This window comes from Schistocerca piceifrons, chromosome 1 (assembly GCF_021461385.2).
Source record: "Schistocerca piceifrons isolate TAMUIC-IGC-003096 chromosome 1, iqSchPice1.1, whole genome shotgun sequence".
Lineage (NCBI taxonomy): Eukaryota > Metazoa > Arthropoda > Insecta > Orthoptera > Acrididae > Schistocerca > Schistocerca piceifrons.
In genome coordinates this window covers 930,630,984-930,658,302 of record NC_060138.1, presented here as the reverse complement: position 1 = coordinate 930,658,302, position 27,319 = coordinate 930,630,984, and the positions used below count along the sequence as shown (strand labels likewise).

The 27,319-nt window shown below is 39.5% G+C and overlaps 1 protein-coding gene across 3 annotated transcripts in view; it reads left to right on the top strand.

The window, feature by feature from the left end:
- The window catches only part of LOC124795841 (ester hydrolase C11orf54 homolog), a 125,408-nt gene that overhangs the window by 81,271 nt on the left and 16,818 nt on the right, over positions 1-27,319 (top strand). For all 3 annotated transcript variants that reach the window (XM_047260738.1, XM_047260963.1, XM_047260275.1), the window contains exons 4-5: positions 18,804-18,979; positions 21,904-22,068. In XM_047260738.1, coding sequence (XP_047116694.1) covers positions 18,804-18,979; positions 21,904-22,068 — 341 coding nt within the window. The remainder of the gene's footprint in view (positions 1-18,803; positions 18,980-21,903; positions 22,069-27,319) is intronic.

Below are 27,319 nucleotides of genomic sequence, written 5' to 3'. Positions count from 1 at the left end.
GGAACAATTGAAAACAATAAAAGTATGAAGAAGACAAAATTAAAATTTACACTGGATATACAACACATTTTGTTAGCTAAGGTGGCAGATGACACAGTAACTAACAACAGAGACAGTATTGTATAATCATTTGAAGATATATTTAAATACTTGTATAGTTCGGGAGATGAATCAAAGACATGTATAGTTAGTAATGAAAGTAATGATATTATGGGTTAAGGCCCTCATTGTTTCAAAGTCATTTGAGGTATGAAGAAACAGTAGGTTCTGTAAGTTACTTGGGCTCCATTAGGAACAGTTGAAACTGGAGGCAAAGTAATAGAAAAGAAATATGCAAAATTCTTTACAGAATGTCTGCGGAAGTAGATAGTCCACCAAAACCAGAACAATGCTGTGCTGATGTTAATGCTTGTTTCACAAGAAAGGACATGGACAACACACAAGGAAAGCTGCAGACCTATGGGATACTCTCTCTAACGTACAAGATATTTATTAAAATTATTTTCAGTCACACCAAAAAGTTAGGTTTTAATCAGGCAAAGAAACAAGCTGACATTAGAAGAGAATATAGTACAGTGGAACACCTGCTAGTTGTGAACAAAGTTAATGAACAGAGTGATGAGTATAAACTACCACTTTGTCTGGAATTCAAAGAGTTTGAAAAACCATTTTGACATGGTTTCAATGAAATCCATACTAAGAGTCCCAGAGAAGCATGGTGCAGATTCAACCTATGTGAGTACACTGAATAATATATATGACAATGCTACAGCTTCAATTACATTTCAGTTGGATGGAGTGTTATTAAGATTTGGAAGAAGAGTCACTGACTGATCCTCAGCAGGCCTAGAGGAAGATTTTATATCCTTGAACAGGGAAAAGAAAGAATGGACATACAGGTTAATGGAACATCCCTGACCACCTACATTTTGCTAAAGACATTCTACAGTTTGTCTCTAATTCAGATAATCTTCAACAATAAATACACTCCTGGAAATGGAAAAAAGAACACATTGACACCGGTGTGTCAGACCCACCATACTTGCTCCGGACACTGCGAGAGGGCTGTACAAGCAATGATCACACGCGCGGCACAGCGGACACACCAGGAACCGCGGTGTTGGCCGTCGAATGGCGCTAGCTGCGCAGCATTTGTGCACCGCCGCCGTCAGTGTCAGCCAGTTTGCCGTGGCATACGGAGCTCCATCGCAGTCTTTAACACTGGTAGCATGCCGCGACAGCGTGGACGTGAACCGTATGTGCAGTTGACGGACTTTGAGCGAGGGCGTATAGTGGGCATGCGGGAGGCCGGGTGGACGTACCGCCGAATTGCTCAACACGTGGGGCGTGAGGTCTCCACAGTACATCGATGTTGTCGCCAGTGGTCGGCGGAAGATGCACGTGCCCGTCGACCTGGGACCAGACCGCAGCGACGCACGGATGCACGCCAAGACCGTAGGATCCTACGCAGTGCCGTAGGGGACCGCACCGCCACTTCCCAGCAAATTAGGGACACTGTTGCTCCTGGGGTATCGGTGAGGACCATTCGCAACCGTCTCCATGAAGCTGGGCTACGGTCCCGCACACCGTTAGGCCGTCTTCCGCTCACGCCCCAACATCGTGCAGCCCGCCTCCAGTGGTGTCGCGACAGGCGTGAATGGAGGGACGAATGGAGACGTGTCGTCTTCAGCGATGAGAGTCGCTTCTGCCTTGGTGCCAATGATGGTCGTATGCGTGTTTGGCGCCGTGCAGGTGAGCGCCACAATCAGGACTGCATACGACCGAGGCACACAGGGCCAACACCCGGCATCATGGTGTGGGGAGCGATCTCCTACACTGGCCGTACACCACTGGCGATCGTCGAGGGGACACTGAATAGTGCACGGTACATCCAAACCGTCATCGAACCCATCGTTCTACCATTCCTAGACCGGCAAGGGAACTTGCTGTTCCAACAGGACAATGCACGTCCGCATGTATCCCGTGCCACCCAACGTGCTCTAGAAGGTGTAAGTCAACTACCCTGGCCAGCAAGATCTCCGGATCTGTCCCCCATTGAGCATGTTTGGGACTGGATGAAGCGTCGTCTCACGCAGTCTGCACGTCCAGCACGAATGCTGGTCCAACTGAGGCGCCAGGTGGAAATGGCATGGCAAGCCGTTCCACAGGACTACATCCAGCATCTCTACGATCGTCTCCATGGGAGAATAGCAGCCTGCATTGCTGCGAAAGGTGGATATACACTGTACTAGTGCCGACATTGTGCATGCTCTGTTGCCTGTGTCTATGTGCCTGTGGTTCTGTCAGTGTGATCATGTGATGTATCTGACCCCAGGAATGTGTCAATAAAGTTTTCCCTTCCTGGGACAATGAATTCACGGTGTTCTTATTTCAATTTCCAGGAGTGTAGATTTGGAAGAAGAGTCACTGAACTGATCCTCAGCAGGCTTAGAGGAAGATTTTATATCCTTGAACAGGGAAAAGAAAGAATGGACATACAGGTTAATGGAACATCCCTGACCACCTACATTTTGCTAAAGACATTCTACAGTTTATCTCTAATGCAGATAAACTTCAACAATAAATAGATTTGGAAGAAGAGTCACTGAACTGATCCTCAGCAGGCCTAGAGGAAGATTTTATATCCTTGAACAGGGAAAAGAAAGAATGGACATACAGGTTAATGGAACATCCCTGACCACCTACATTTTGCTAAAGACATTCTACAGTTTGTCTCTAATGCAGATAAACTTCAACAATAAGTAGATGAACTTCATAAAGTAAGTTTGAAAGTAGATCAAGCACAATTACAGTAAGACTGAAATAATATATATTCAGTAGGTGTGTTAGAAACAATAAAGTCATCAGTCAGCTGCAAATAACCAAATGGTTTAAACTGAAGAGGATAGAAACAAACAACACTGTCATAATTCAGACACAGTGGTTTAAACCGAAAAGGACAGAACAATGAAAAACCAGTCCAAACTTTACTTTTTTCTCACTCGATGGGTAGTTTCGGGCTAAGACCTATTTTCAAATTGTCATAACACAGTCAAAAATGAGATTACCGAAGATGTGAAAACCATGTCAGAAATGTGCAATGAACAATTACAGTGCATACAGCATTCTTGGAGCTCTAAAAGGACAGAGGTGAGTGAATTACAACTTTTGCAACCTGCAGAAGTAAACTCAGCTATTGATAGTCACCAACAAATGGCAGCCACACACAACAAAGACACCTGTAGAAGAAAAAGCAACAAGAAAGGTAAATGAAGCCGCTACTAATATAGTACAGGAAACAGCAAGCAGATGGAAGATAGTGTGCCCCTGTCATCTGAAGGATTTTTTTAACTACAAACACAAAGGAAGAGAAGCCTCCAAGATAACTGCCACCCTAATGAACAAGCACAGCTTGTCTGTCTTTCACCTAAACGTAAGGGGACTTAGCAGAGTAGCAGCTATCAGTTATGATCTTTGTGTATGAAGAATGATAAACATATCACAAATGACATTGATCTGTTAAATTTAGATGATTACAACATAGCTAGCTGCTATGGTAGGGACATCAAAGGAAGAGGCGGTGTAGCTGCATTTATTAAAAATAATGTAATATTTATATCTGTGTATGGAAATTCTGTTTATAACAACAGTTTCAAGCATGTGCAGTAGAATCCTGTACGGTGAGTCTCCCCTGACCCGCGATTCTGGGTGACTTTCCCAAAATCTGCCCCTTTTCCTAGACCTCTCCACTCTTTTTTTCTTCACCCTTCTTCCTTCCCCTTCAACCGTTCTGCCTGAAGAAGGAGCCACTGGCTCCAAAAGTTTGCCAATCACAACAGTCTTTTATGTGTGTGTTCTGCCACTTCTTAGTGAGTAGATTTTTTTTCTATCCAATTAAATAGAAATAACAGCAGGTTGCACAACAGTAGCAGTATGACAATTTACAGGGCAATTGGGGTTAAGTACAGGGTCTATCTGGTTAAAATAGAATTGTTGTTGTCTGCTTTATTTTCTAAAAATAATGAAATTATCATACTTCGGGACTTTAATGTACACGTTCCAACTAAAAGCAACCAGAAAATAAACCTTCAACAGCTGATGATTACATATTATCATATATCAGTACTTGATTTTCCCACTATGATCACATCAGAGAGTCAGACTTTGATAGACAATGTATATATAGATTTAAGTATGTGCCATAACTTCACTGTCACCCCTGTCTTGAATGGGCTACCTGACTGTGATGGATAGTTCCTTATTCTGCGTGACAGAACATCTCTCAAGAAAGCCACCACCTGGAAATCTATAAGATTAATGACGAGAGACTCACTGGAAATCCTTAAATAGTATAGAAGTAGTGCTGAAGTCCAGTATACAGGGTGGATGAGGTTAGCATTAAATTTAACATGAATTCTCATACCCTTTGAAGAGGTTTTTCCAAAAACGTTTGCCAGAAACAATACTTCACATCCCTCAACAAACTTTGGATCACAAAGGGAACTAAACAGTCATACAAAACAAAGAGGGAACTTTACGTTACAGTTACAATGTCTAAGGACACAACAAAAATTGGTTATTATAAAATGTACTATACGATCATAATTAAGTTGTTACAAAAGCAAAAGCATTATATTAGTATATCATTAACAAGAAATTGATACGTCTAATAATAAGGTGAAGACTACTTGGCATATCGTTAGAAGGGAAATGGGGAAGAACAAAAGAACTTTAGAAGACTTCCAAATCAAACATAAAGGAAATCTTGTATGCAAACATGACAATGTACCCAATATTTTCAACAGACACTTCTTGTCAATGTCAGAACAAACAGGTTGCAAGGCCTCTATTAATAAAGCCTTGAGTCTTATGCAAAATATTATTCCCAAAAATTGCAATAAAATTCACATTAGCCTTGTCAAAATATCTGAAATTGAAAGGTCAATCATCTTTCTGAAGAATAAAAATTCCAATGGAGTAGATAATATGTCTAACAAACAATGGAAAAGTCAGGATGAAATGCAACAATATTACGAAAAGGATAGTTCCTACACACCATATAGCGAAGATGCTGAGTCGCAGATAGGCACAACAAAAAGACTGTCGCAAAGTGAGCTTTTGGCCAACAAGGCCTTCTACGAAATTAGAAAACACACACACACACACACACACACACACACACACACACACACACACACACACACACACACACACACACACACACACACACACACACGACTACAGTCTCTGCCTCTGGCTGCTGAAGCTGCGAGCAGCAGGATGTGGTGGGAGAGGCAACCAGGTAGTGGGAGTAAGGAGGAGGCTGGGCTATGGACAGCCTAACAGATTCAAATATGTGGTTGTGAAACCCCTCTTCAAGAAAGGTGAAAAAATGGGAGTTACAGATTACAGCCTATTTCTCTCCAGACTGCCTCTCCGAAGATACTAGAAAGTCTCATGTGCACAAGAATTTTTCAACACCTAGATAAATTTAATATTCTCAACAAAAGACAGTTTGATTTCCGAAAGCATCTGTCAACCAAATTAGTAATCTTTGCTTTTATAAATAAAGTTCTGGGGTCTCTAAATGACAAAATAGTGACAACAAGATTATCCTGTGATTTATCAAAAGCCTTTGACACTGTAAACCACCAAATATTATTACAGAAAGTTAACCATTTAGGAATAAGTGGTGTACCAGATAAGTGGTTACAGTCATACCTCAAAGATATGAAATAGAACAGGAGAGACAATTTTTTGAGTGGTCTGGCTTCATCAGAATGGAAAAGAATCACATGTGGAATGTCACAGAGGCCCATTCTTGATCGTTTACTGTTTATTTATAAATGACCTACAACATTGTACAAAGATATAGTGCAATTTCACCATTTTTGCAGATGACACCAACATAATGATTGATAGTTATATGTGTGAAAATCTTCAAGGAACTATTAACAATATTCTCATTTATTTAGTAAAATTGCTTAGTGTCAATGGACTGTCATTAAATTTTAATAAAACTAACTATATTCGGTTCATTGCAACTGCCAAAACTGAGGAGGAGCTAACAGTAGGCTGTAAATCGAATTGTAGAAACCTTTTCTGGAAACCAAAAATGCTTACTATTACTTATCAGTATATATTTTTTCACTTATGTGTTTCATCACTAAAAATACTGAGTTGTATAAAAGGAATAGTGACTATGATGAATACAGTACAAGGAGAAATCATGGTTTACACAATGATTATAAAAATCTGGCAGTGTAGCAGATGAGTATAAAGTACACTGACACAGAAGTTTTTTGCTCATCCTCCAGATATTATGTAAGTCCATTTTTAGGGAGCTTCTGAGGCATTGTCTTCAGGAAAGGTCATTTTAAAGTTAGGATGTGTTTCTTAGTCACAATGAAAAAATCTTTTAGAACTTCTGGAATTGTAAATGGATAGATAAAAAAATCTACTCGCCAAGCAGTGGCAGGGGAACACACACACAAAAGGATTTAACTTTTACAAGCTTTTGGAGCCAGTGGCTCCTTCTTCTGGCAGAAGAGTTGAAGGGGAAGGAAGAGGGGTGAAGGAAAAGGACTGGAGAGATTTAGGGAAAGGGGTATAATTTAAAAAAGTCGCCCGGATGAGAAGGAAAGACTGATTGCTGGGGACTGCACCAGATGAGATATGAAAACCTGAAAGGTTGAAGACAGGATAATATGCAAGACAGAAATTACTACTAAAACATTGTGCAGGAGTTTATAAGAGTGCAAAGCAAGTGCATTTTTGTAACAGAGATGTAGAAAACTAAAATGTAGTGAAGAAAGGAGTAGTTACCGTGAATAAACGCTGAGATGGAAGGAGCTAACATAAATTAAGGTCAGGTTGGTGACAAGAACCAAGGACGTATTGTAGTGCTAGTTCCCAGCTGTGGAGTTCTGAGGAACTGGTGTCTGGGGGAAGAATCCAGATGACGCATGTGATGAAAAGGGCACTGATGTTATGACTGTCATGTTGTACAGCATGCTCTGCAACAGGATATTGTGTACTGCCTGTACACCCCTTCTGCCTCTGTTGATCAACACTCACAACCCATAGTACAAAGACTTCCCTCCTAACTCCTACCACACACTTCGCTTGTCACCATTGATGCCATCTCCCTCTATACCAACCACCAACGACCCCCCCCCCCCCCACCCCACCCCTCCGACCACCAAGTACGTGGTCTGTCTGCTGCTGAACATTTCCTCAGTCAATGCCCACCTGATCCCAAGCCTATGACATCCTTTGTGCTCACATTAATCAACTTTACACTTACCAACAATTACTTCACCTTTGAGGGCAGACATACAAACAGATCAGGGGTATGGCTATGGGAACTAGTATGGCTCCTTCCTATGCCAATCTTTCCATGGGTTGCTTGGAGGGGACTTTCCTTGGATCGATGTCTTCAGCCCTTGGTGTGGTTTAGATACATTGATAACATCTTTGCCATATGGACTCATGGTTAGTCCCGTTAAAATTCCTAGAGTCTCTCAATACCTTCTCCAAATTAAATTTCACATGGTCTTATTCCAAATCCCATGCCACTTTTCTTAATTTTGATCTCATCCTCACCGAAGGCCAGCTACACACTTTTGTCCACATCAAATGTACAAACAACAGTACTTACATTTTGACAGTTGCCATCCTTTCCATGTCAAAGGTTCCCTCCCATACAGCCTTGGCAGATGCAGACTCTTTACAGCAGTACACCACCACTCTTACTTCAGACTTCATGGGACATAATTATCCCAACAGCCTAGTACAAAAGCAGATTTCCTGGGCCATCACAACCAATCCTGGTACTGCTGCTCCCTCCAAAAAACAATTTTGGGCCACACCACTTGTCACCTAGTATTATCCTGGTCTTGAATGTATCAATCAGCTACTCAGACAAGGACACAACTTTCTTAAATCATGCCCTGAATTGAGATCCATTCTGTCTGACATTTTGCCCACCACACCTAGCATAGCTTTTCGTCCCCCTCCCATTCTCCACAATGTCCTTGTCAGATCCTGTGCTCCTTCTGCATCCATCTCCCTACCCTGTGGCTCCCACCCCTGTGGCTGCCCCCCTGCAAGACTTGCCTTATGCACCCTGCTACCACCACCTACTCCAGCCCCATAACTGGCAAAACATACACTATCAAAGGGGGAGCCACCTGTGAGATGACACGTGTCGTATACCTCCAGTTACGTATACACTGTTCGGCCTTTTCATCAGCATGACTACCATCCAGTTATCAATCAGGATGAACGGGCATAGGCAGAGAGTGTATGCAGGCCACACACAATATCCTGTTGCAGAGTATCCTGTATAACATGACATCATGATCTCAGTGCCTGTTTCACCACACACACCATCTGGATTCTTACCTCAGACACCAGTTTCTCAGAACTCATCAGGTGGGAACTAGCACTACAACATGTCTTTGGTTCTTGCCAGCCTTCTGGCCGTAGTTTACGTTAATTCCTTCCGCTGTGGCCAAGTGGTTCTAGGCACTTCAGTCTGGAACCACACGGCTGCTAAGGTCGCAGATTCAAATCCTGCCTCAGGCAAGGATGTGTGTGATGTCCTTAGGTTAGTTAGGTTTAATTAGTTCTAAGTCTAGGGGACTGATGACCTCAGATGTTAAGTCCCGTAGTGCTTAGAGCCATTTGAACCATTTTGTCTCAGCATTTATTCACAGTAACTGCTCCTTTGTTCATTACATTTTAGTTTTCTAGATATTTCATTTTATGACCTGTCAACTTTTCGCCATTCCCCTTCCACCTGTGTTACATACAAAGCACTTAACTTTTCACTATTATTAACTTGTGCATGATGTTTTATTAGTAATCTCTGTCTTGCATATTATCCTGTCTTCAACCTTTAAGCTCTCAGGTTTTCAAATCAAGCCTGGTGCAGTCCCCAAGAATCAGTCTTTCCTTCTCATCCCATCCGTTAAGTCTCCCCTGACCTGGGGTTCTGGGAGACTTTTCTAAACTGTACCCCATTCCCTAAACCTCTCCAGTCCTTTTCCTTCACACCTCTGGCTTCCCCTTCAACTCTTCGGCCAGAAGAAGGAGCCACTGGCTCCAAAAACTTGTGAAAGATAAATCCTTTTGTGTGTTTGTTCCCGTGCTGTCTCTTGGTGGTAGACTTTTCCCATTATATTATCAGTAATTGATTATGTTCCTTGTTAATATGATCTAAGAATGAACAGTCTTGTAGATTCTTATCTTTTAGTTTTAACTTTCTAAGTCAAACTTAAGTGTAATACAGTTGTGATCCAGTATTACTATTGTCTTTTTATAACATTATTACTTATGTACTAATTTGTTTAAAAAGACCACACAAATTATTATATAACATGTAAAAAAAGAATTGACACACTCTATATCCTTATGTTCTTATCACAAGTGGATCGAAGAGTAAGCAAATAAATAAATAAATAAACATATTGGGAACAAGACTGTACAAATTAACAATGAAGTCATAGAACCAAATTAAGACATTTTATATTTATGTTAGTTGCATCTGGTGACTAGATGGAGAGTAAAAGAAATAAATATTAGAATGAAAACGGTTTGAATAATTTTGTTAAATAATATATGGTTTAAGTTGAAATAAATTCACTGTCTGCAAATATCTTGGTATCAGCGATACCAGTGATATTATCGTCTTGTGCCTACTTGGAATGTAATATTCACTTGCATGTCTGGATGGACAGACATTAATGCTGATGACAGAATTCTGAAATTAATTCAGAATCAATTTCCTGAATGTGAATATGTTGGCATCAGCTATGATGGGTATAGATGTTCTATCTATTGGCGACATGTGAAAATTTGTGCCAGACCATAACTCGAACCTGGATTTCCTGCATACTGTGAGTGGTTGCCTTAACTATTTCGGCTATCCATGCATGCAGCCTGGAGCAACCCAAACTTGCACATGTTTTACTGTGTATATCCCTATACCGTTGTTGTTGCGGTCTTCAGTCCTGAGACTGGTTTGATGCAGCTCTCCATGCTACTCTATCCTGTGCAAGCTTCTTCATCTCCCAGTATCTACTGCAGCCTACATCCTTCTGAATCTGCTTAGTGTATTCATCTCTTGGTCTCCCTCTATGATTTTTACGCTCCACGCTGCCCTCCAGTACCAAATTGGTGATCCCTTGATGCCTCAGAACATGTCCTACCAACCGATCCCCTCTTCTTGTCAAGTTGTGCCACAAACTCCTCTTCTCCCCAATTCTGTCTAATACCTCCTCATTAGTTATGTGATCTACCCATCTAATCTTCAGCATTCTTCTGTAACACCACATTTCAAAAGCTTCTATTCTCTTCTTGTCCAAACTATTTATCGTCCATGTTTCATTTCCATACATGGCTACGCTCCATATAAATACTTTCAGAAATGACTTCCTAACACTTAAATCTATACTCAATGTTAACAAATTTCTCTTCTTCAGAAACATTTTCCTTGCCATTGCCAGTCTACATTTTATATCCTCTCTACTTCGACCATTATCAGTTATTTTACTCCCCAAATAGCAAAACTACTTTACTACTTTAAGTGTCTCATTTCCTAATCTAATTCCCTCAGCATCACCTGACTTAATTCGACTATATTCCATTATCCTCGTTTTGCTTTTGTTGATGTTCATCTTATATCCTCCTTTCAAGACACTGTCCATTCCGTTCAACTGCTCTTCCAAGTCCTTTGCTGTCTCTGACAGAATTACAATGTCATTGGCGAACCTCAAAGTTTTTATTTCTTCTCCATGGATTTTAATACCTACTCTGAACATTTCTTTTGTTTCCTTTACTGCTTGCTCAATATACAGATTGAATAGCATCGGGGAGAGACTACAACCCTGTCTCAATCCCTTCCCAACCACTGCTTCCCTTTGATGTCCCTCGACTCTTATAACTGCCATCTGCTTTCTGTACAAATTGTAAATAGCCTTTTGCTCCCTGTATTTTACCCCTGCCATCTTTAGAATTTGAAAGAGAGTATTCCAGTCAATATTGTCAAAAACTTTCTCTAAGTCTGCAAATGCTAGGAAGGTAGGTTTGCTTTTCCTTCATCTTTCTTGTAAGATAAGTCGTAATGTCAGTATTGCCTCACGTGTTCCAGTATTTCTACGGAATCCAAACTGATCTTCCCCAGTGTCGGCTTCTACCAGTTTTTCCATTCGTCTGTAAAGAATTCGCATTAGTATTTTGCAGCTGTGACTTACTAAACTGATAGTTCAGTAATTTTCACATCTGTCAGCACCTGCTTTCTTTGGAATTGGAATTATTATATTCTCCTTGAAGTCTGAGCATGTTTCGCCTGTCTCATACATCTTGCTCACCAGATGGTAGAGTTTTTTCAGGACTGGATCTCCCAAGGCTGTCAGTAGTTCTAATGGAATGTTGTCTACTCCCGGGGCCTTGTTTTGACTCAGGTCTTACCGTGCACCCTTTTTAAATTTTCTAACCTATCTGCCCGATTAAGGGATCTGACATTCCATGCCCCAGTCCATAGAATGCCAGTTTTCTTTCTCCTGATAACGATGTCCTCCTGAGTAGTCCCTGTCTGGAGATCCAAATGGGGGACTGTTTTACCTCCGGAATATTTTACCCAAGAGGATGCCATCATTATTTAACCACACAGTAAAGCTGCATGCCCTCAGGAAAAATTATGGCTGTAGTTTCCCCTTGTCTTCAGCCGTTCGCAGTACCAGCACAGCAAGGCCGTTTTGGTTAGTGTTACAAGGCCAGATCAGTCAATCATCCAGACTGTACCCCTGCAACTACTGAAAAGGCTGCTGCCCCTCTTCAGGAACCACACGCTTGTCTGGCCTCTCAACATATACCCCTCCGTTGTGGTTGCACCTACGGTTCGGCTATCTGTATCGCTGAGGCACGCAAAAACAATAATGTTTCACTTTCGTTTGAAAGTTTTCGCGTGTATGTATAACCACGTGTTGGGTATGTATAGCCACGTGCTGGACCTGTGTGTTGTGTACAGCAATTGAGAAGTGGACAAAGAATAAAACTGTAAATTTTGGAAATGCAATTAATCTACAACCAAAACTGTGATACTTCAAAATTAATGTATACAAAGATTGCAATCAGGTGGGAGGGGGGGGGGGGGGGGGAGGGAGGAGGAGGAGGAGGAGGAGGAGGAGGAGGAGAAGGAGGAGGAGGATGAGGAGGAAAAAAAAAGACCAGTTGTCAAGCTGTTGGCAATGAGCTTGGGACCATGCTTGATACATAAAAATCTGAATTCTCTGGACCTTTGCCAAATGCAAGGCGGGAAAGTTGCATAGGAAGAGTGAAAGCATGTAAGCGTAGGTGGCTCTTCATCCATATGGTTTGCATTTGATGTCAAGAGTTTCATACTATCTCGAGATGTGCCTGGAGCAGGAATTAACATTATAAACATTGGTATGTGCCAATGAACAAAAAGATATAAAAACTGTGCTCTTATTTTGTAATTCCCTTAATCGGATCTTTGAGTCCTTTGTAACCTCCCCACAACATTCTTTGTCATTTAACCTCCGCACAAAATTCTTTCTCATCTAATGTAAGCTCCCCACAAAATTCTTTCTCATTTAATGTAAGCTCAAAACAGAAAAATTCCTGAACCTCTCAACAGTAAAAAATACAATTACGTCCTTCACATTCAGTGTAACATCCCAACAAAATAATTTCCGTAACCTGGTAATAATACAATGTAACTAACCTCTCAATTAAATTGTCGCTCACTTATAACTTTTCAATAATTGACTGTTAATTTAACCTGATAAATTTTAGACGTCAGCAGTGCTGCGTCATGGCCCTGATAGATCCTTCTGAATAAAAAAGAGAAAAATTCTTACCTCAATGAAGTCGCCGGATAATGCATATATATCTGCTCTTACAATAATTTTTTTTGGCACAGCCCTGTGCAATGCTGGCGGATAGATTTGTCGTTTATGAAAGGGAAACAACTGATTTTTCTTTTGCAATAATCGGGATGATCATGGATTGGAGAAATTAGTAAATTCTTTAAACTGAAATGAATGGTTGTTAAAAATTACTTTATATGAGAAAGATTATTATTTGGACATTTTTAAAACATTTACATGGGACTTGAGATAACATTACTACATATGCGCGAGGCTGCTTTTTACCTTATACAATAATGCTCAGGCTCCGGCATCGCTGCACCGCGACCATCCGAGCCAACACGATACACCAGACCAGACCAGAGCAGACTGCAGACTAGCAACAACTTACTGCTACAGCTACACAGCTCCTACTGCAGTCAACACTGCTCTCTGGTCAGAGATTCTCTTATACCTTGCATATCACAGGCAGCGCATGAGCAATACATCGAAATTACATCTGCTCGGACCTCTTACATAACCCTCCTTGGGGGGGGGGGGGGGGGGGGCAAAAATTTGGCAGCGATGGTGAGTCAATTGGACTTGCCATGAGCAACAAATTTTTCTATAATCTACTTAATTAACTAAGTTTACAGTCACAGAGTATATACATATATATACGTGCAGAACATGAAATGGAATAGAGTGCACGGAGTACAGAACATATCAAGAAATGACAACATGTATACGCAATGAGTATAAAACATATTAACGAATGACAGAAAGTGCACACGCACTGTATATATTTTTACCATTTTACAAGAACTAGGAAAGGAAGGGGAAGGGTTGCATCATGGTTGTAGCACAGTAGGTTGCACGTAGCTGCACTGAAAGTCCATATCTTTCTACAGAAGCACAACACCAAGTGAGACAATCTGAAGTTCTCTTCACTGAAGTATTAATCAGTGTAGCCAAGACACTGAAATGTTGTATTAATATTCAGTGTTATCATTTTGGTAGTACATTAGGTACACCAAACAGTGGGACCATAATAACATCTCCATCGTTCAAGGTGGTGGACAGCATGATGTGTCAACACCACATTCTTGTAGAATCCATACTCTTTCACCAACGTAGAACTAATGCAAAAACCAAATATAGTGTTCCATGATTATGAGGATGGACAGGACAAACGGATATTGCAGTAATTTCTGGTAATTAGGTCAGAAGGTGAAGGACATTAAGTCTTATGCTAGTCATAATTGAGAATTACACTAGTCTATCAACCGATTTGAGTAATTGTTGGCACTCATTGCCTAGTTACTAAACATTTCTGTACTATGTATGGAGTATTACAGAACATTATTCATAAGTCGTCTGATTACAGTAAATATTGGCACTCATTGGCCAGTTACAAACCATTTTTATGCATTATTCAAAAGTCATCATTCAAAACAAGAGTTAATTAATGGCATAGCATTTACATAATTCATCTAATTATAGTAATCATTGGCACTCATTGGCCAGTTACAAACCATTTTTATGCATAATTCAGAAGTCATCATTCAAAACAAGCGGTAATTAATGGCATAGCATTTACATAATTCATCTAATTATAGTAATCATTGGCATTCATTGGCCAGTTACTAAACATGTAGCAAGTATTGAATATTACAAAACACTATTCATAACTCTTCTTATACCTTGCATATCGCAGGCAGCGCATGAGCAATACATCGAAATTACATCTGCTCGGACCTCTTACACTTTCTACCAAAGCATTGCACATTTATGGAACTTACTTGAAACAGAATGTGTCCACAAAGTCCAATTTTTCTTGTTCTTTCTAATTTGATTTGTTGTGTGGTTTAAAAGCAGTACCACCAACCACTCTCACTTCCACTAGCTCACATTTTGTGGCAATAGTGGGCCCACTTGTAAAAACTTCTGGCCCTCTGGAAATATATTGTCACAAACACTGCTGGGGGGGGGGGGGGGGGGGGGTTAGTGGCCTGTAATGCTGTACTGGTGGATGGAATTCGTGCAGCCACACTGTTTCTGAACAACATTGCCAGGGTATTTTATCAGCAATATGCAATTTTTATGGCCCATGCAAATGTACCTTTATGACATTCAATATTGGTCCACTGTCCAGCATGCAAATGGGGAAGCATTACTGTGACTGCTATAGGGACCAGATCTAGAGTTTGAGCAAAAGGAGGCACTTGCTTTCACTTTGGACAATGTTTTGTAGCAGACCTTGCTGGATTTTCCCTTGACAGCACGGGATGTCACAGTGCTGACAGCCATTTTCCGGAAAATTCTTTCAGCTGTCTATGTGGGGTGGCAAGAGTGCACTCTTTTGGGGGAAGATTATGCTTGGTGTTGATTTTTTCTCCTATGTGATCAACTCAGCTTTGTCTAGAGAGTCATCACGCTTGTCACACAGGAGTGAGGCTGTTGAGTCACTGTCCCTTCAGTGTTGTTACTTTGAATACTCCAGCTGTTGCGTGCATCATGCTGGAATATGACTAACTGCAATAGTGAACAGCTTGTGCAGGCTTGTACACAGTACCAGGCTGTGCCACTGCATCAATTTCCCCTTGGCCAGTCCTGGAGCAGCCTTGGGTAGGGTGCACATTGACTTTGCAGACCCATTTTTTGGAAGTATGTGGTTGTTCGTGGTTGATGCATTGTAAATTTTCCCCCTATGTCATCAAGCTGTCCTCCATGACATTGACAGCAACTGCTCACACATTGTTGGTCATTTTGCTATTTAGGGCTCTCACACATCCTCGTATCCAATAACAGTCAGCAATTTGTGTTGCAGGTGTTCGAAGACCTTTGCATTCACAGTGGTATCCAGCATCTGCCAGGTACCTCGTTTCACCCAGCATAGCACTCAGATATGGAGCACTGCATGTGTATGTTCAGTACCCAAATGTAGAAGTATATGTCTGCCTCATCCTGAGATTATCACTATTGAGTTTCTGGCTGCATACTGGACAATGCCAGTTGATAGGTGCAGTCTAGTGGAATGTTTGCATGAGCACCAGGTGTGGGGTCTTTTGGCTTTTTTGCACCCAGAGTCACCTGGCCCAGACCATCTTGGTGTGCCAAATTTTCCTCATGGGGCTGATGTTTGGATCCATTCTTTCAGTTACCAGCCATCACAAGGGTCGTCAGTTGTTGGTGTTAGTTGTCAGCTTGGAATCAACATTCCACCTAATAATTCAAACTGTTCTGCTTGAATAGAAATCGTAAAACTAATTTTCAGTAATTAATACAGTAACAAAAATATTCAGTTATTGATAATATAATGTAAATAGATGGATATATAAATCTACTCACTAACCACCCGCAGGAGGGGGGGGAACACATACGCAAAAGAATTTAACTTTTACAAGCTTTCATTCAGAGCCAGTCGCTTCTTCTTCTGGCAGAAGAGTTGAAGGGGAAGGAAGAGGGGTGAAGTGAAATGACTAGAGAGGTTTAGGGAAAGGGGTACAGTTTAGAAAAATCACCCAGGATCTCCGGTCAGGGGAGACTTACCAGACGGTATGAGAAGGAAAGACTGATTCTTGGGGACTGCAACGGACAAGATTTGAAAGCCTGATAGCTTAGAGGTGGAAGACAGGGTGATATGTGACTGAGATTACTACTAAAACATTGTGCATTAGTTAATAAGAGAAAAAAAAAGCCTTAATTCATGTTAACTCCTTCTGTCTCAGCATTTATTCACAGTAACTACTCCTTTCTTCACTACATTTTAATTTTCTACATCTTTCATTTTCTGACAGAAGTATATCCAAGGTAAACTGGATTTTCTGTGCAAAGAACATTGTACTTAAAAAAAACTGTCTTTTAGGAGGCTATTGCCATGCTGTAAGAGAGGAAAATTGATGTCAAAAACTACACAATACTATAAGCATATCCTCAGTTTACAATCCACAATTTTTAACACTTTATCATGTGTGAAGTTAAGAACTACTCAATTCCCATTTGGGCAAACGGCAGCCGAACATCAGACCAAATGATACATAGCTGAACTACACATCATCTATCTTGTTAGTCACAATACTATCGTGCTTGATTCTGAGATGCATGTTTTCTTCCACGCACCACCTTTTGGCATGCGTCTTGGCCACATCTGCAGCACTTATGTCCCTATAAACACTTTGCTGTAAGGGCTTTTGACCAGTAGCTGTTTCTTTTAATGTGCAACGTGCTATTGTTTCACCATCTGGTTATGGGAAAGAAATTTGCACTAACCATCTGAAGGTGTATATTCAATAAACGACAATTTTTACCATGTAAATAATTTCATAATGCTCTGACAATGGTGTGCTCAATCAGACTACCTGTAATTACAGTTACTGACATGAAGCTATAGATACTCATTGTGTTCTTCTTGCCAAAGGAGTATAGTAAACACTGTCATGATTTCTTCCTTGGTAAGTGTCCCAGTGTTTGTCAATTCCTAATGATAGAGAACTGTTAATTCAATATGTAGAGGCTTTCTATTGCTGTGATTTCTTTATCATTTATGTCTAAATTTCATTTGATTATTTTCTACTAACACTGTGTAACTTGTATACTTATTATCACAGTGTATAGCATACAGTAAAATGCTATCCTTTTTGCCATTTTAAGGCACATTGTGATGCATTTCGACTAAATTACACTGAAAACAGTATTACTGTATTTTTCAAACAATCTAGGATGGAATGTAACAGTATTATGAAAAGGAAAGTTACTACTCACCAAATAGAGGAGATGACAGACACACACACACATGACTGCAGTCTGGTATGGTTTCAGTTGCCGGAGATTGCAAGTTTTTGTGTGTGTGTGTGTGTGTGTGTGTGTGTGTGTATGTGTGTTATCTATTTATGACAAAGGCCATACTGGGCCATAAGCTAATTTGTGACAGTATTTTTGTTGTGCCTATCTGCGAGCCTATCTGCGACTTAGAACATCCACTATGTGGTGGGTAGCAACTTTCCTTTTCATAATATTATTGCCGTATTTCTGTCATTTAAGATATATTGGCAGATCTGACCCAAAGAGAAAACTTTCAGCATCACAGATGTTAAAACCATGGAGATGTAATAAGGGGGACAACGCTACAGACTTATGCTGTACATTGCTGTGGAGCTGGCACCACCATGTTAGATGCCCCAAAATATTGGCAGAATACTATGAACAATTGCTTCTTGTTCTTAATTTCTGTCATGTGCTTGCAACAGTTGTTTTAGATAGAGAATGTTATGGTGGTTTCATAAATAACACAGCATTAGGAGGGCATTTCATGAGATTTTTTGGTCTTAAAATTTCATCTAGTACTGTGACACAGTTTGCCTTGTTCATGTAACTTTTTTGTGTTCTACATTGTGAATGTGCAGGAAGAGAAGTGTGTGATATGACAAGGCTGCCAGACTGACGGAACTGATGCTCAGTGTATGTCCTCTTCCTGAAAATGCTCAGAATATATTTTACAATATTTGGTCAGTTGTTTCTTTCTCACAGTTCTTAGCCAAAGAACTTTTCAAGTGGGACTGATACGAAATCTTAAGCAAAATGACAGAAATAAAACAGTTACAGTAACAGTAAACAACGCAACCGAAATTTATGTATATAAAAGAAAGTATTGCCTGAATGAGCCCACTTGTGAATGAAATGTGATTCCCTTACAGTTTATACATGAATCAGAATGATTAGTACTCCCATAAATGATGCAAAGTAGGATGTTTCATCAAAACACTTTCTCGAGAAGTCAGTGTTTGGAGGAGCTAGCATGGTTGACACGAGCTTCAAGTTCGCGATGTCATAGCAGCTCCCATTATTATACTTTCATAGTTGAAACCAACATTCCTAAAAAGTTTTATGGTGCCTGATTTAGTTGTTCCATTTGTTGATTTGTTTCAGGTCTTTGTGGAAAACCCCGTCTTGTTGAAATTGGTGGTGTTCCATATCTTGTGCCCTTAGTGAAGAGAGAGAAACTGTATGATCTTAAATTACTTGGAAATCATGCAGAGCTTAATCCAGCTTTCATCATTGGTGCAGGTGCTGGACCATGGCCACATGCTGGTGTTAACTGTGAGGTGAACACAAAATTAGTGATTGTTAATGAAGCAAAGTATGAAGTTTACTGTAATAGAATTGTAGTTTCAAAAATGCTTCAATATCTATTTAATCATCTGCCTATTACAAAAAAGGAGTAGCACAAATAAATGTGAAATTCTGAAAGAAGTGGGGCAAGTTAGGGACCTAAGGTAGTGAGGTTAAAGAGGGAGAAGGACTTGTGTAAAAGGGTTAGAGGCAGTGGAGAGAAGAAGAATCAAATGTAAGAAGTGAAACAAATAAGGAGACTTAATATAAATTAGTGTAGAAGAATAACTGGAGTTGAATACGTGGTGGTTGAGAGGATTTCAAGTGCACTGCCTAAACTGCTGGTTCTTTGAAGTTATATAGAAACCTCATAACTGGAACAGGTTTCGTAATTTGTGTTGTTGTGCTATAACATATACTTATGAATATGCTTATGTGTTACAACTGTTGATTAAATATCTTTGCCTGTTATTTTGAACAGATAATTTCACATTGTCCATGAGGACAGTCTTTGCACATAGTGGTACCATGAAGTATATAGAGGATGTAGGAAGTGCTGTAGTGCCCACTTTGTTTTCAGTTTGGTGGAATCTCATTTCTGGACATGATTTAGGAAAATAAGAATGATGGCAGAAATTTCAATTCCAATTTCAGAATAACAGATAGAATTTGATCTCAAGTGAAATGCTCATGCTAATCTGGATGTGGACTTGCATAATCTTTTCTTACATAAAATGCAGTTTATGCTATTGCTTCTGTGGAGCAGTTGTGGCTGGGAAACAAAGATTGAAACCTTTCCTTTCATTGTAAGTCTTTTTATTTTACAAGAGGATCCTAAGTATTCCTTAAAACATCTCCTTTTTGTGCTTGTTTTATGCTATCTTGGTAAACTGTTTCTCTAACACAATCCTCCTTCAATGCCAGATGGAGAAACAGATTAATGGGATGTCTTCATTATCATTGTTGCTCATCTATCCATTGTATTTCTTGGAGATGAGAGAATGTTTTGCTTGTTTGTTGGCACTATCAGCCCATGAATAGTAGTTCCTGTGGGAGCAGTATAAAAATTAGGAAGGTCACACTTGATGTTTCATTGACTACAAACCCATTATAAATAAGACACTACCTGAGTCGAAGAATGATGGGGAAAGAACTGGCCTTGCCTTCATTAAATGAATAATTTACATCTACATCTATACTCTGTAAACTGCTGTGAAGTATATGACATGGGATATGTCCCATTGTGTCAGTTAGTAGGACTTCTACCTGTTCCATTCATGTAAGGGGCATGGCAGGAACAATTGCTTATGTGCTTCCATGTGGACTGCAGTTATCCTAATCTTGTCTGAAATCTCTATTGGAGTGATGCAAAGGGAGTTGTAGTATATTGCTAGATCCATCACTTGAAGTTGGTTCTAAAAACTTTCTAAGTAGGCTTTCAAGGGATAATTTGCTTCTTTTTCAAGTGTCTGCCAACTTAGTTCTTTCAGCAGCTTCATTACACTTTCCCAAGGATCAAACAAACTTCTGACAATTCATGTTGCCCTCCTATGCATCTGTTCAGTATCCCCTGTTAGTACTATTTGGTACAGGTCCCACACAGTTGACCAATAATCTATGGTGGGTCACACGAGTATTTTGTATGCCATCTCCCTTGTAGACTGACAGTTGCATTTCATTAGTATTCTGCTAATAAACCTCAGTCTGCCACCTGCTTTGCCTAGACTGAGATTATGTGGTCACACCATTTCATATCTGTACAAATTATTTCACCCAAGTATTTGCATGAGCTGACTAATCCAAACTCTTATTCATTTAAACTGATTTTTATTCTTTTTGTAAAGTGCACGATTTTACATTTCTTAACATTAAAAGTGAGTTGACAGTCTTTGCACGACATTGACATCTTTTCAAGATCTAACTGAATATTTTGTGCAACTTTTCTCTACTTTTCCTTTCATACAATGTATCCATGTCATCTAAGTGCCGGTTCTTCTATCCTGTCCTGTAATGGTTTCTCATCCACTAATTTCCTTATGCTCTCATTCCATCACCTGTCCTACTTTGTCTCTTCAGTGCTTCTTTCAAGAATTTCCTCACTAGCTTGTATTTCGCTTATCTGTCTTCCTTTCATCATTATCTAGGTCTCTGAGGAATATGGCAGGATTGTAACATTGTATGCCTGTTATATAACCCTTTTGCTGTTTTGAGGGGCATCTGTGCTCCATACCAGGCTACTAACACTCTTCTGGGATGCTTCTGCATGTCTCCCCCCCCCCCCCCCCCCCCCCATTTATTTCTCTGTCATTTCTTCCATTCTCCTGTATTCCTGTATTTAGCTTCCCAGATTCTTCAAATTCACCACCTTTCTCAATCGTTCCCCATCAACTATTATTCCTGTTGTGACTGTCTTCTCCTTCGTGGCTGTGCTTGTCGTTTCACATTTCCTTATGCTAAATGTTGTCCCATATCCTTGTTCTGTTTGTTGCCATATGTCCAACTCCTTGTTTCCATAAATAACAAAATCATCTGCAAACTCCATGACCTTCATCTTTACTTCCCAAAATACTTGTGCCACTCTGGTCGTTATATCATCCGTCACCATAAGGAAAAGCAATGGTGAAAGTACACTCCTTCCCTCAAGCCATTCTTAAGTTCCATCCAGTTTCATCTCTCTCCTCCCAGTGTCACACAGCTCTTACTCCCATTGTACATTTCTATTATCCTCTATACCATTTGCTTTTCTACTCCTTTGTTCTCCAGGGTCTTTCATACCTTGTTTCTACATACTATTAAGGTAATATTATATTATTATAAAAAGTGTAATTGATCTAAAAACTGGAAATCACTAATTGAATCTTACTATGTTTATTTTGTATTTATTACAGTGCATAATGAATTTGCTCTACTTTTTCAGATGATGGCCAACATGGAACTTGAAAATGGTAAAATTAATAATCAGACACGAATATCTAAAGTCAGTCAACAAGATGACAGCTGCATACTTGAGATCCTCCCAAACAGTGAAACCAGGTGTGCACTTCTGGCAAATCTTTTTTGTTGTGAAGGGAAACCAGGGAAGGTAAGTAATGAGTGTGTATTTTCCCTCTTATCCTCCTTACACAGTCCAGTTTCTTCCATTTCCGTACACTGAATGATAATCTTATGGTATCATAATCTGGGACAACTCTTCTTTTAGGAAGAAAGTATTCGTTTTGCAGAAGCATCTAATAATGATAATATGTAGTGTCCATACTAGAACCTCTTCTAAATGATTCTTTAAATGGTTGAACATAAAAAAACAGCTTCACAATACATTTACTCCCTTATGAAGTTTTTTTTGTGAAGAATAAATAACAATTCAAACAGAACAGTAACATTCATAAATACATTACACAGAGAAGTAACTTACTTCGCCTTCAAACTGCCCCTGGTATACAGGACTGCAAGTGGGATTTGGGCAGAATGGATAGTTTAGTTGTAAGGGTTGATTTAGAGTCATATTTTGAAAGTATGTATGTGTTTTTATTGCTGTTTTGGATTACAAGGAGACCCTCCAGGGTGGACATAGTTATTCTGTATGCAGGTCACATAGGCAACAGGGGTAGGTGAGCAAAAGTTAAATGATTTTAAAAAGGAACAATGGTAACACAGTGCAAATGTGGATAATAAAAATAGACTGAGATGGATACATGTTACAAAAGAGACAGGTTGAAGGCATAAAGTTGTCTGCCCTGTAGGATTTGCTAACTTCAAGAGACCAGTGACAGACGGCCTAATTAACCATTTGCCCTGGAAGAGATAGGAGGTACTCCAGTCCATGTTATGACTGACAACTGAGGTTGTACAATCCTTCCCCCTTCTGGAAAGATCCATGGTACATGGCCAAAGGAATCCTATGAGGGGCTTATAGACTCAGGGGTAACAGAGTACGGTTAATGTTTTTAGTTTGCTTTACATCTAAGTAGTATAAATACGAAAAGTTGTTACATGGAATAATTTTCTGGCCTTTACAGTAGCTGGGTTAGGCAACATGGGACAGAGACATGAAGTGCTAAGGAGAAGCCATTTCTGAAATACTTGCATGACTAATATTAGAGAATGCCCTGGGGACAATAATACGAGTTAGTAATGCATTTGGATTCTGAGGGCTAAACATGACAACCAAAACTTTGATTTAACTGTATCAGTTAATGTTAATCAAAATTATAAGTAATAAAGACCATACAAAACAGAATCAAAATGTAAATATGTATGCATTCAGTAGAACACATCCAAAGTAATGATGCTGTTAGAAGTGGGATGAGTTTTAAAGATTAGTTACTTAATCTTAAATTCATAGTACTATTACATGAAACAGAAATTCTCAGTAAAACTGTACTAACAGCACGCAATGTACCTCTACATCATCAGAACCCTTCAGTGTTATAGATCCCATTATATAAACAATACTTCAAAAAAAAAATAAAAAAAATGAGAATCTGTTTACTCATAGCATCAGCAGAAAATTAAAAACTGCAAGCAAATTCTCAGAACTCATGACAATATACATTAGTACTCAAAATGAGCTTAGAACACATAACACAGCTATTATGTAAAAGATGAACTTTGTTATAAATGAAAACAAGTATTAAAAACATGTAAACATCATCTTCAAAAGTAGTGAGCATGACATCTCCCTTAAACAACAACTGATCCAATCCAGTAAAGGTGTGAGGTGAATAGCAAGGACTGCAGCAGTAGTTACAGCATATAATGAACATTCATTTATTATTTGGTAAACAACAACAAAAATTCAAAACATTCTTCAACCTTGCAGTAGCAACAGGTAGTGGACGGCTGCTGCACTTGTGCTGCCAACTTCACAGTCTTCGATGATGATGGCGCCCCTGTGTGGTATTCATTGTGCTAAAGTACCACAGTAAGCATTGTTGAAGATGAACATAATTCTTGAAATGAACTGCCGATTTACAGTAAATCATTAAAAACTGTCACTGAATCACAGAATGATATCCCAGATGTGAAATTTTGATAAAACTCTGCACATTGTGTGAGTTATAAGTTCTGCTAACATGTCTGCAGCACATTTTTGAATACAGATCTTGGTCGTTTCATAACCTACTGCAGAATGTCTATAATGGCTTCCAGCAGCGTATCTTTTATAAGATTACAATAATTATGACTGAAGTTATCAATTGTTGTTTGCTGGAGCTTTGCAAGTTACTGTTAAAAATTTACATTCTTGATTATTTGAATAGTGGAGAGAGATTTGTTTGACCAAGGACTTCTAGATAAAAAATAACTCCTATTAAATTACTGTGGATAAATACCAAAATATAGGATTTTACTTCACTATCAGTGATTTTTGTGAGAAATGCTAGTTACTGTGGAGTTAGATTAGAGCAGGTCTTGCTAACATGTTCTCATCATTAACTGTATAGATACTTCACTTACTTATATGTATTTTTGATCTACTTTATCTGAAAATTAGTTATTGGACATATGTTACACACAAACACTGACAATGAAGTTTTATGTTACTGTTATTTTGTAATTAGTAGAGTTCTTAGGTAAACTAGTCACACCAAAGGATTCTAATTAACCAAATTAATGTACGGGATAATAAAGTTTAGTTGGCTGAGCTATGACATAATATTCAAAATTTTGGGTTCTGTGCACATGCTACATAAATAATACTAGTGAATATATTTGCAAAAGAATAAAAATTTTGAAGGGATTAAAAACGTAAGTGGGGAGCGAATCCACCTGCTTTATTACAAATGGCTGTACAGAATGTACAATCAAGATACAGTCATGGTAGAACAGGAAGGAAGATCACTGTCATTATAACAGAATTAGATAAGGCAAGAAAATATTGTGAGGCTTAACCATAGAGAGTATGTCCCTAGGTAGCAGATTAAGGAATGCTCGTCAACGTCCCCTGACTTTAGAAGGCAGGAGGGAAATAAAATACTTTCCATTGACCAAAAAGACTGAAGAGAAAACTCCAATAATGAATCCGCCTTCAGAATGCCAGTAGTGGATAAAATTACAAGCCTTGGGAAGAATGGATATAATGGAAGACAACCCAGCAATTCCCAAGGACTAAGACTTGGTGCACTCAACATACAGATACTGATAGGGAAGGTGGAGGAAGTGGTGACCTCATGAATGTGAGGAGACTGGATATTTTAGGATTGCCAGAAACCAAATGGAAGGGTAAAGGAAGTAGAGATTTTGAAGTGGACATAGGCTGTATTGGTGTGGGAATAAAGAAGAAGGAAAGCACAGAGTGGTGTAGTTATGAGAGGAGGGTTGAAAGAGGAGGTGAAGGGAATAAGTAGTAGGATAATGAATGTCAGAATGGGGTCTACCATCAGAAGCAGAGGTGTTGCAGGAGATGTGAACCTTGCACTGAAGATGGAGTGACTACATGTGCTGGAAAAAAGACAAGTGTCCTAGAGACATCTATTTCTGCACATGGGCACTTCCCAAAGTATGGGGACTCTGCAGATGAGTCTGTCCACAAAATGGGTGGGTGTGGGGAGGGAGGCAGTGCTCAACCAAAGGCAGTTGGGGAACTGCAGAAAATCCAATAGTGCCTGCACATAGTCGTGTGGCAGGCTTCCAAGGAAAGTGGGTTGATGTTACCAAGGAAAGAGTGGAAAAACCACAGAGTCTATTGGTTAGTGATCATCATAATTTCATCCCCATTGACGCACAAGTCGCCGAAGTGGCGTCAAGTCGAAAGACTTGCACCAGGTGAACGGTCTACGCGACGGGAGGCCCTCGTCACACGACTTTCACTTCACTAGAAGAAAGTATGCGAAGAGCTGGAACAGGGAAGGGGATATGCTCAGAGGGCAGAGATGGCACCTGGGGTGGTGGGATTGTCTTGGGTGCTGAAGGTGTATGACAAAGAAGGACTGATAGGAATTCCTGGGGATATGTGAAAAAAAAATAGGTACTTTGTTCCTAGTTCAACTTCATGATGCTCAGATAATGAAGTCAAACAACTCATCATCAGTACTGAAGAAGCAAGACAGCTGGCACGCGTATGGTCCTAGGACAACCAGAATAATGGCTGTGATTATTGTAATGCCAATCAATAACCTGTAAACTATAACCCAGGTGACCAAGTATGGATTTTTGTACATATGCAGGAAGTTGGACTATTGGAAAAATGAATTAAGTGCTGCTTTAGCCCATACGGAGCCTATGCTGCTTGTCAGACATAACCTATAAAGTTGAGGATAGTGTTCTAACACTGATGAGACCTGCATGACAATCACAGTGTGTGACGAAGCATGCTGGAATAATTTTACTTCCCCTCTTGTTTTGCCATCTGCCTCCTTAAAATTCATTTTTTCATTTCCTACTAATTAACATTAACGTACATGAGTATAATCTGCATTTTCATGAAAGAGGAACATTGGCCCTCAGTTTTAAAGAATATAACACCAGATCTAATTTTGTGCTTAGTTTTAGGTATGTAATTGATTTTCTAAATCTATTTCGACTATTCCTAGTTAATACTTTGTTATAGTGTGAAATCAGTAATTGTTTCATAACTTAAATTCTATTGTTGACTTATAAACAAATACAAATACTGTACTAATTGTAAACATTTGGAGGAACAACTAATAGTATTCTCAAAGGATCTATTTGGCTCTGTTCACAAACATGTTAGCAAAGCCAGCTGAAAATTAATTCCAAAGTAATTAACAGTTTTGTCAAAAGTATTGTTTGCATAACAATATCTGTTAATTTCATGATTTAAACAAATAATTTGGCCTAACTCTTGTAGTAGAAGAAACTGTTAAAAAGATGGAATTTTTTGATGTATTTAGTTAATTTAATCGTTTAACTTTAGATTGTAATTTCTGTAAATTAAACATCAAACAATGTATAGTTTCATTGCCCATTATTGTAAGGATATATAAGGGCCCGATTTTTCATCCCGAGACAGTCAGTCCACGCCTGAGTTTCAGACAAGAAACCTGTGTTCGTTAGAACAACAATACATCAACTTAATGTGAAATAAGTGTTACATCAATAGGCTGTGTGTTAAAACAATGACAGTGTCTGTTCAGTTTATTTGATAGACTGTGAAATGTGTGTTTACTATTTTACTGCTCGTAGATGTTCAACAGTAAACTATTGTAGCAGTATAACTGTGTAATATTGGGGGAGGGGGGGGGGGGGGTCGAAACAGTGAAAGTAAAGAACTGTGAAACACAATTGTGCACCTGTTGGCTACATCATTTACAGTAGTCACTACTGCACTTCCATCCCTCCCCCCCCTTTTTTTTTAGCCAGTATCACAACGAAGT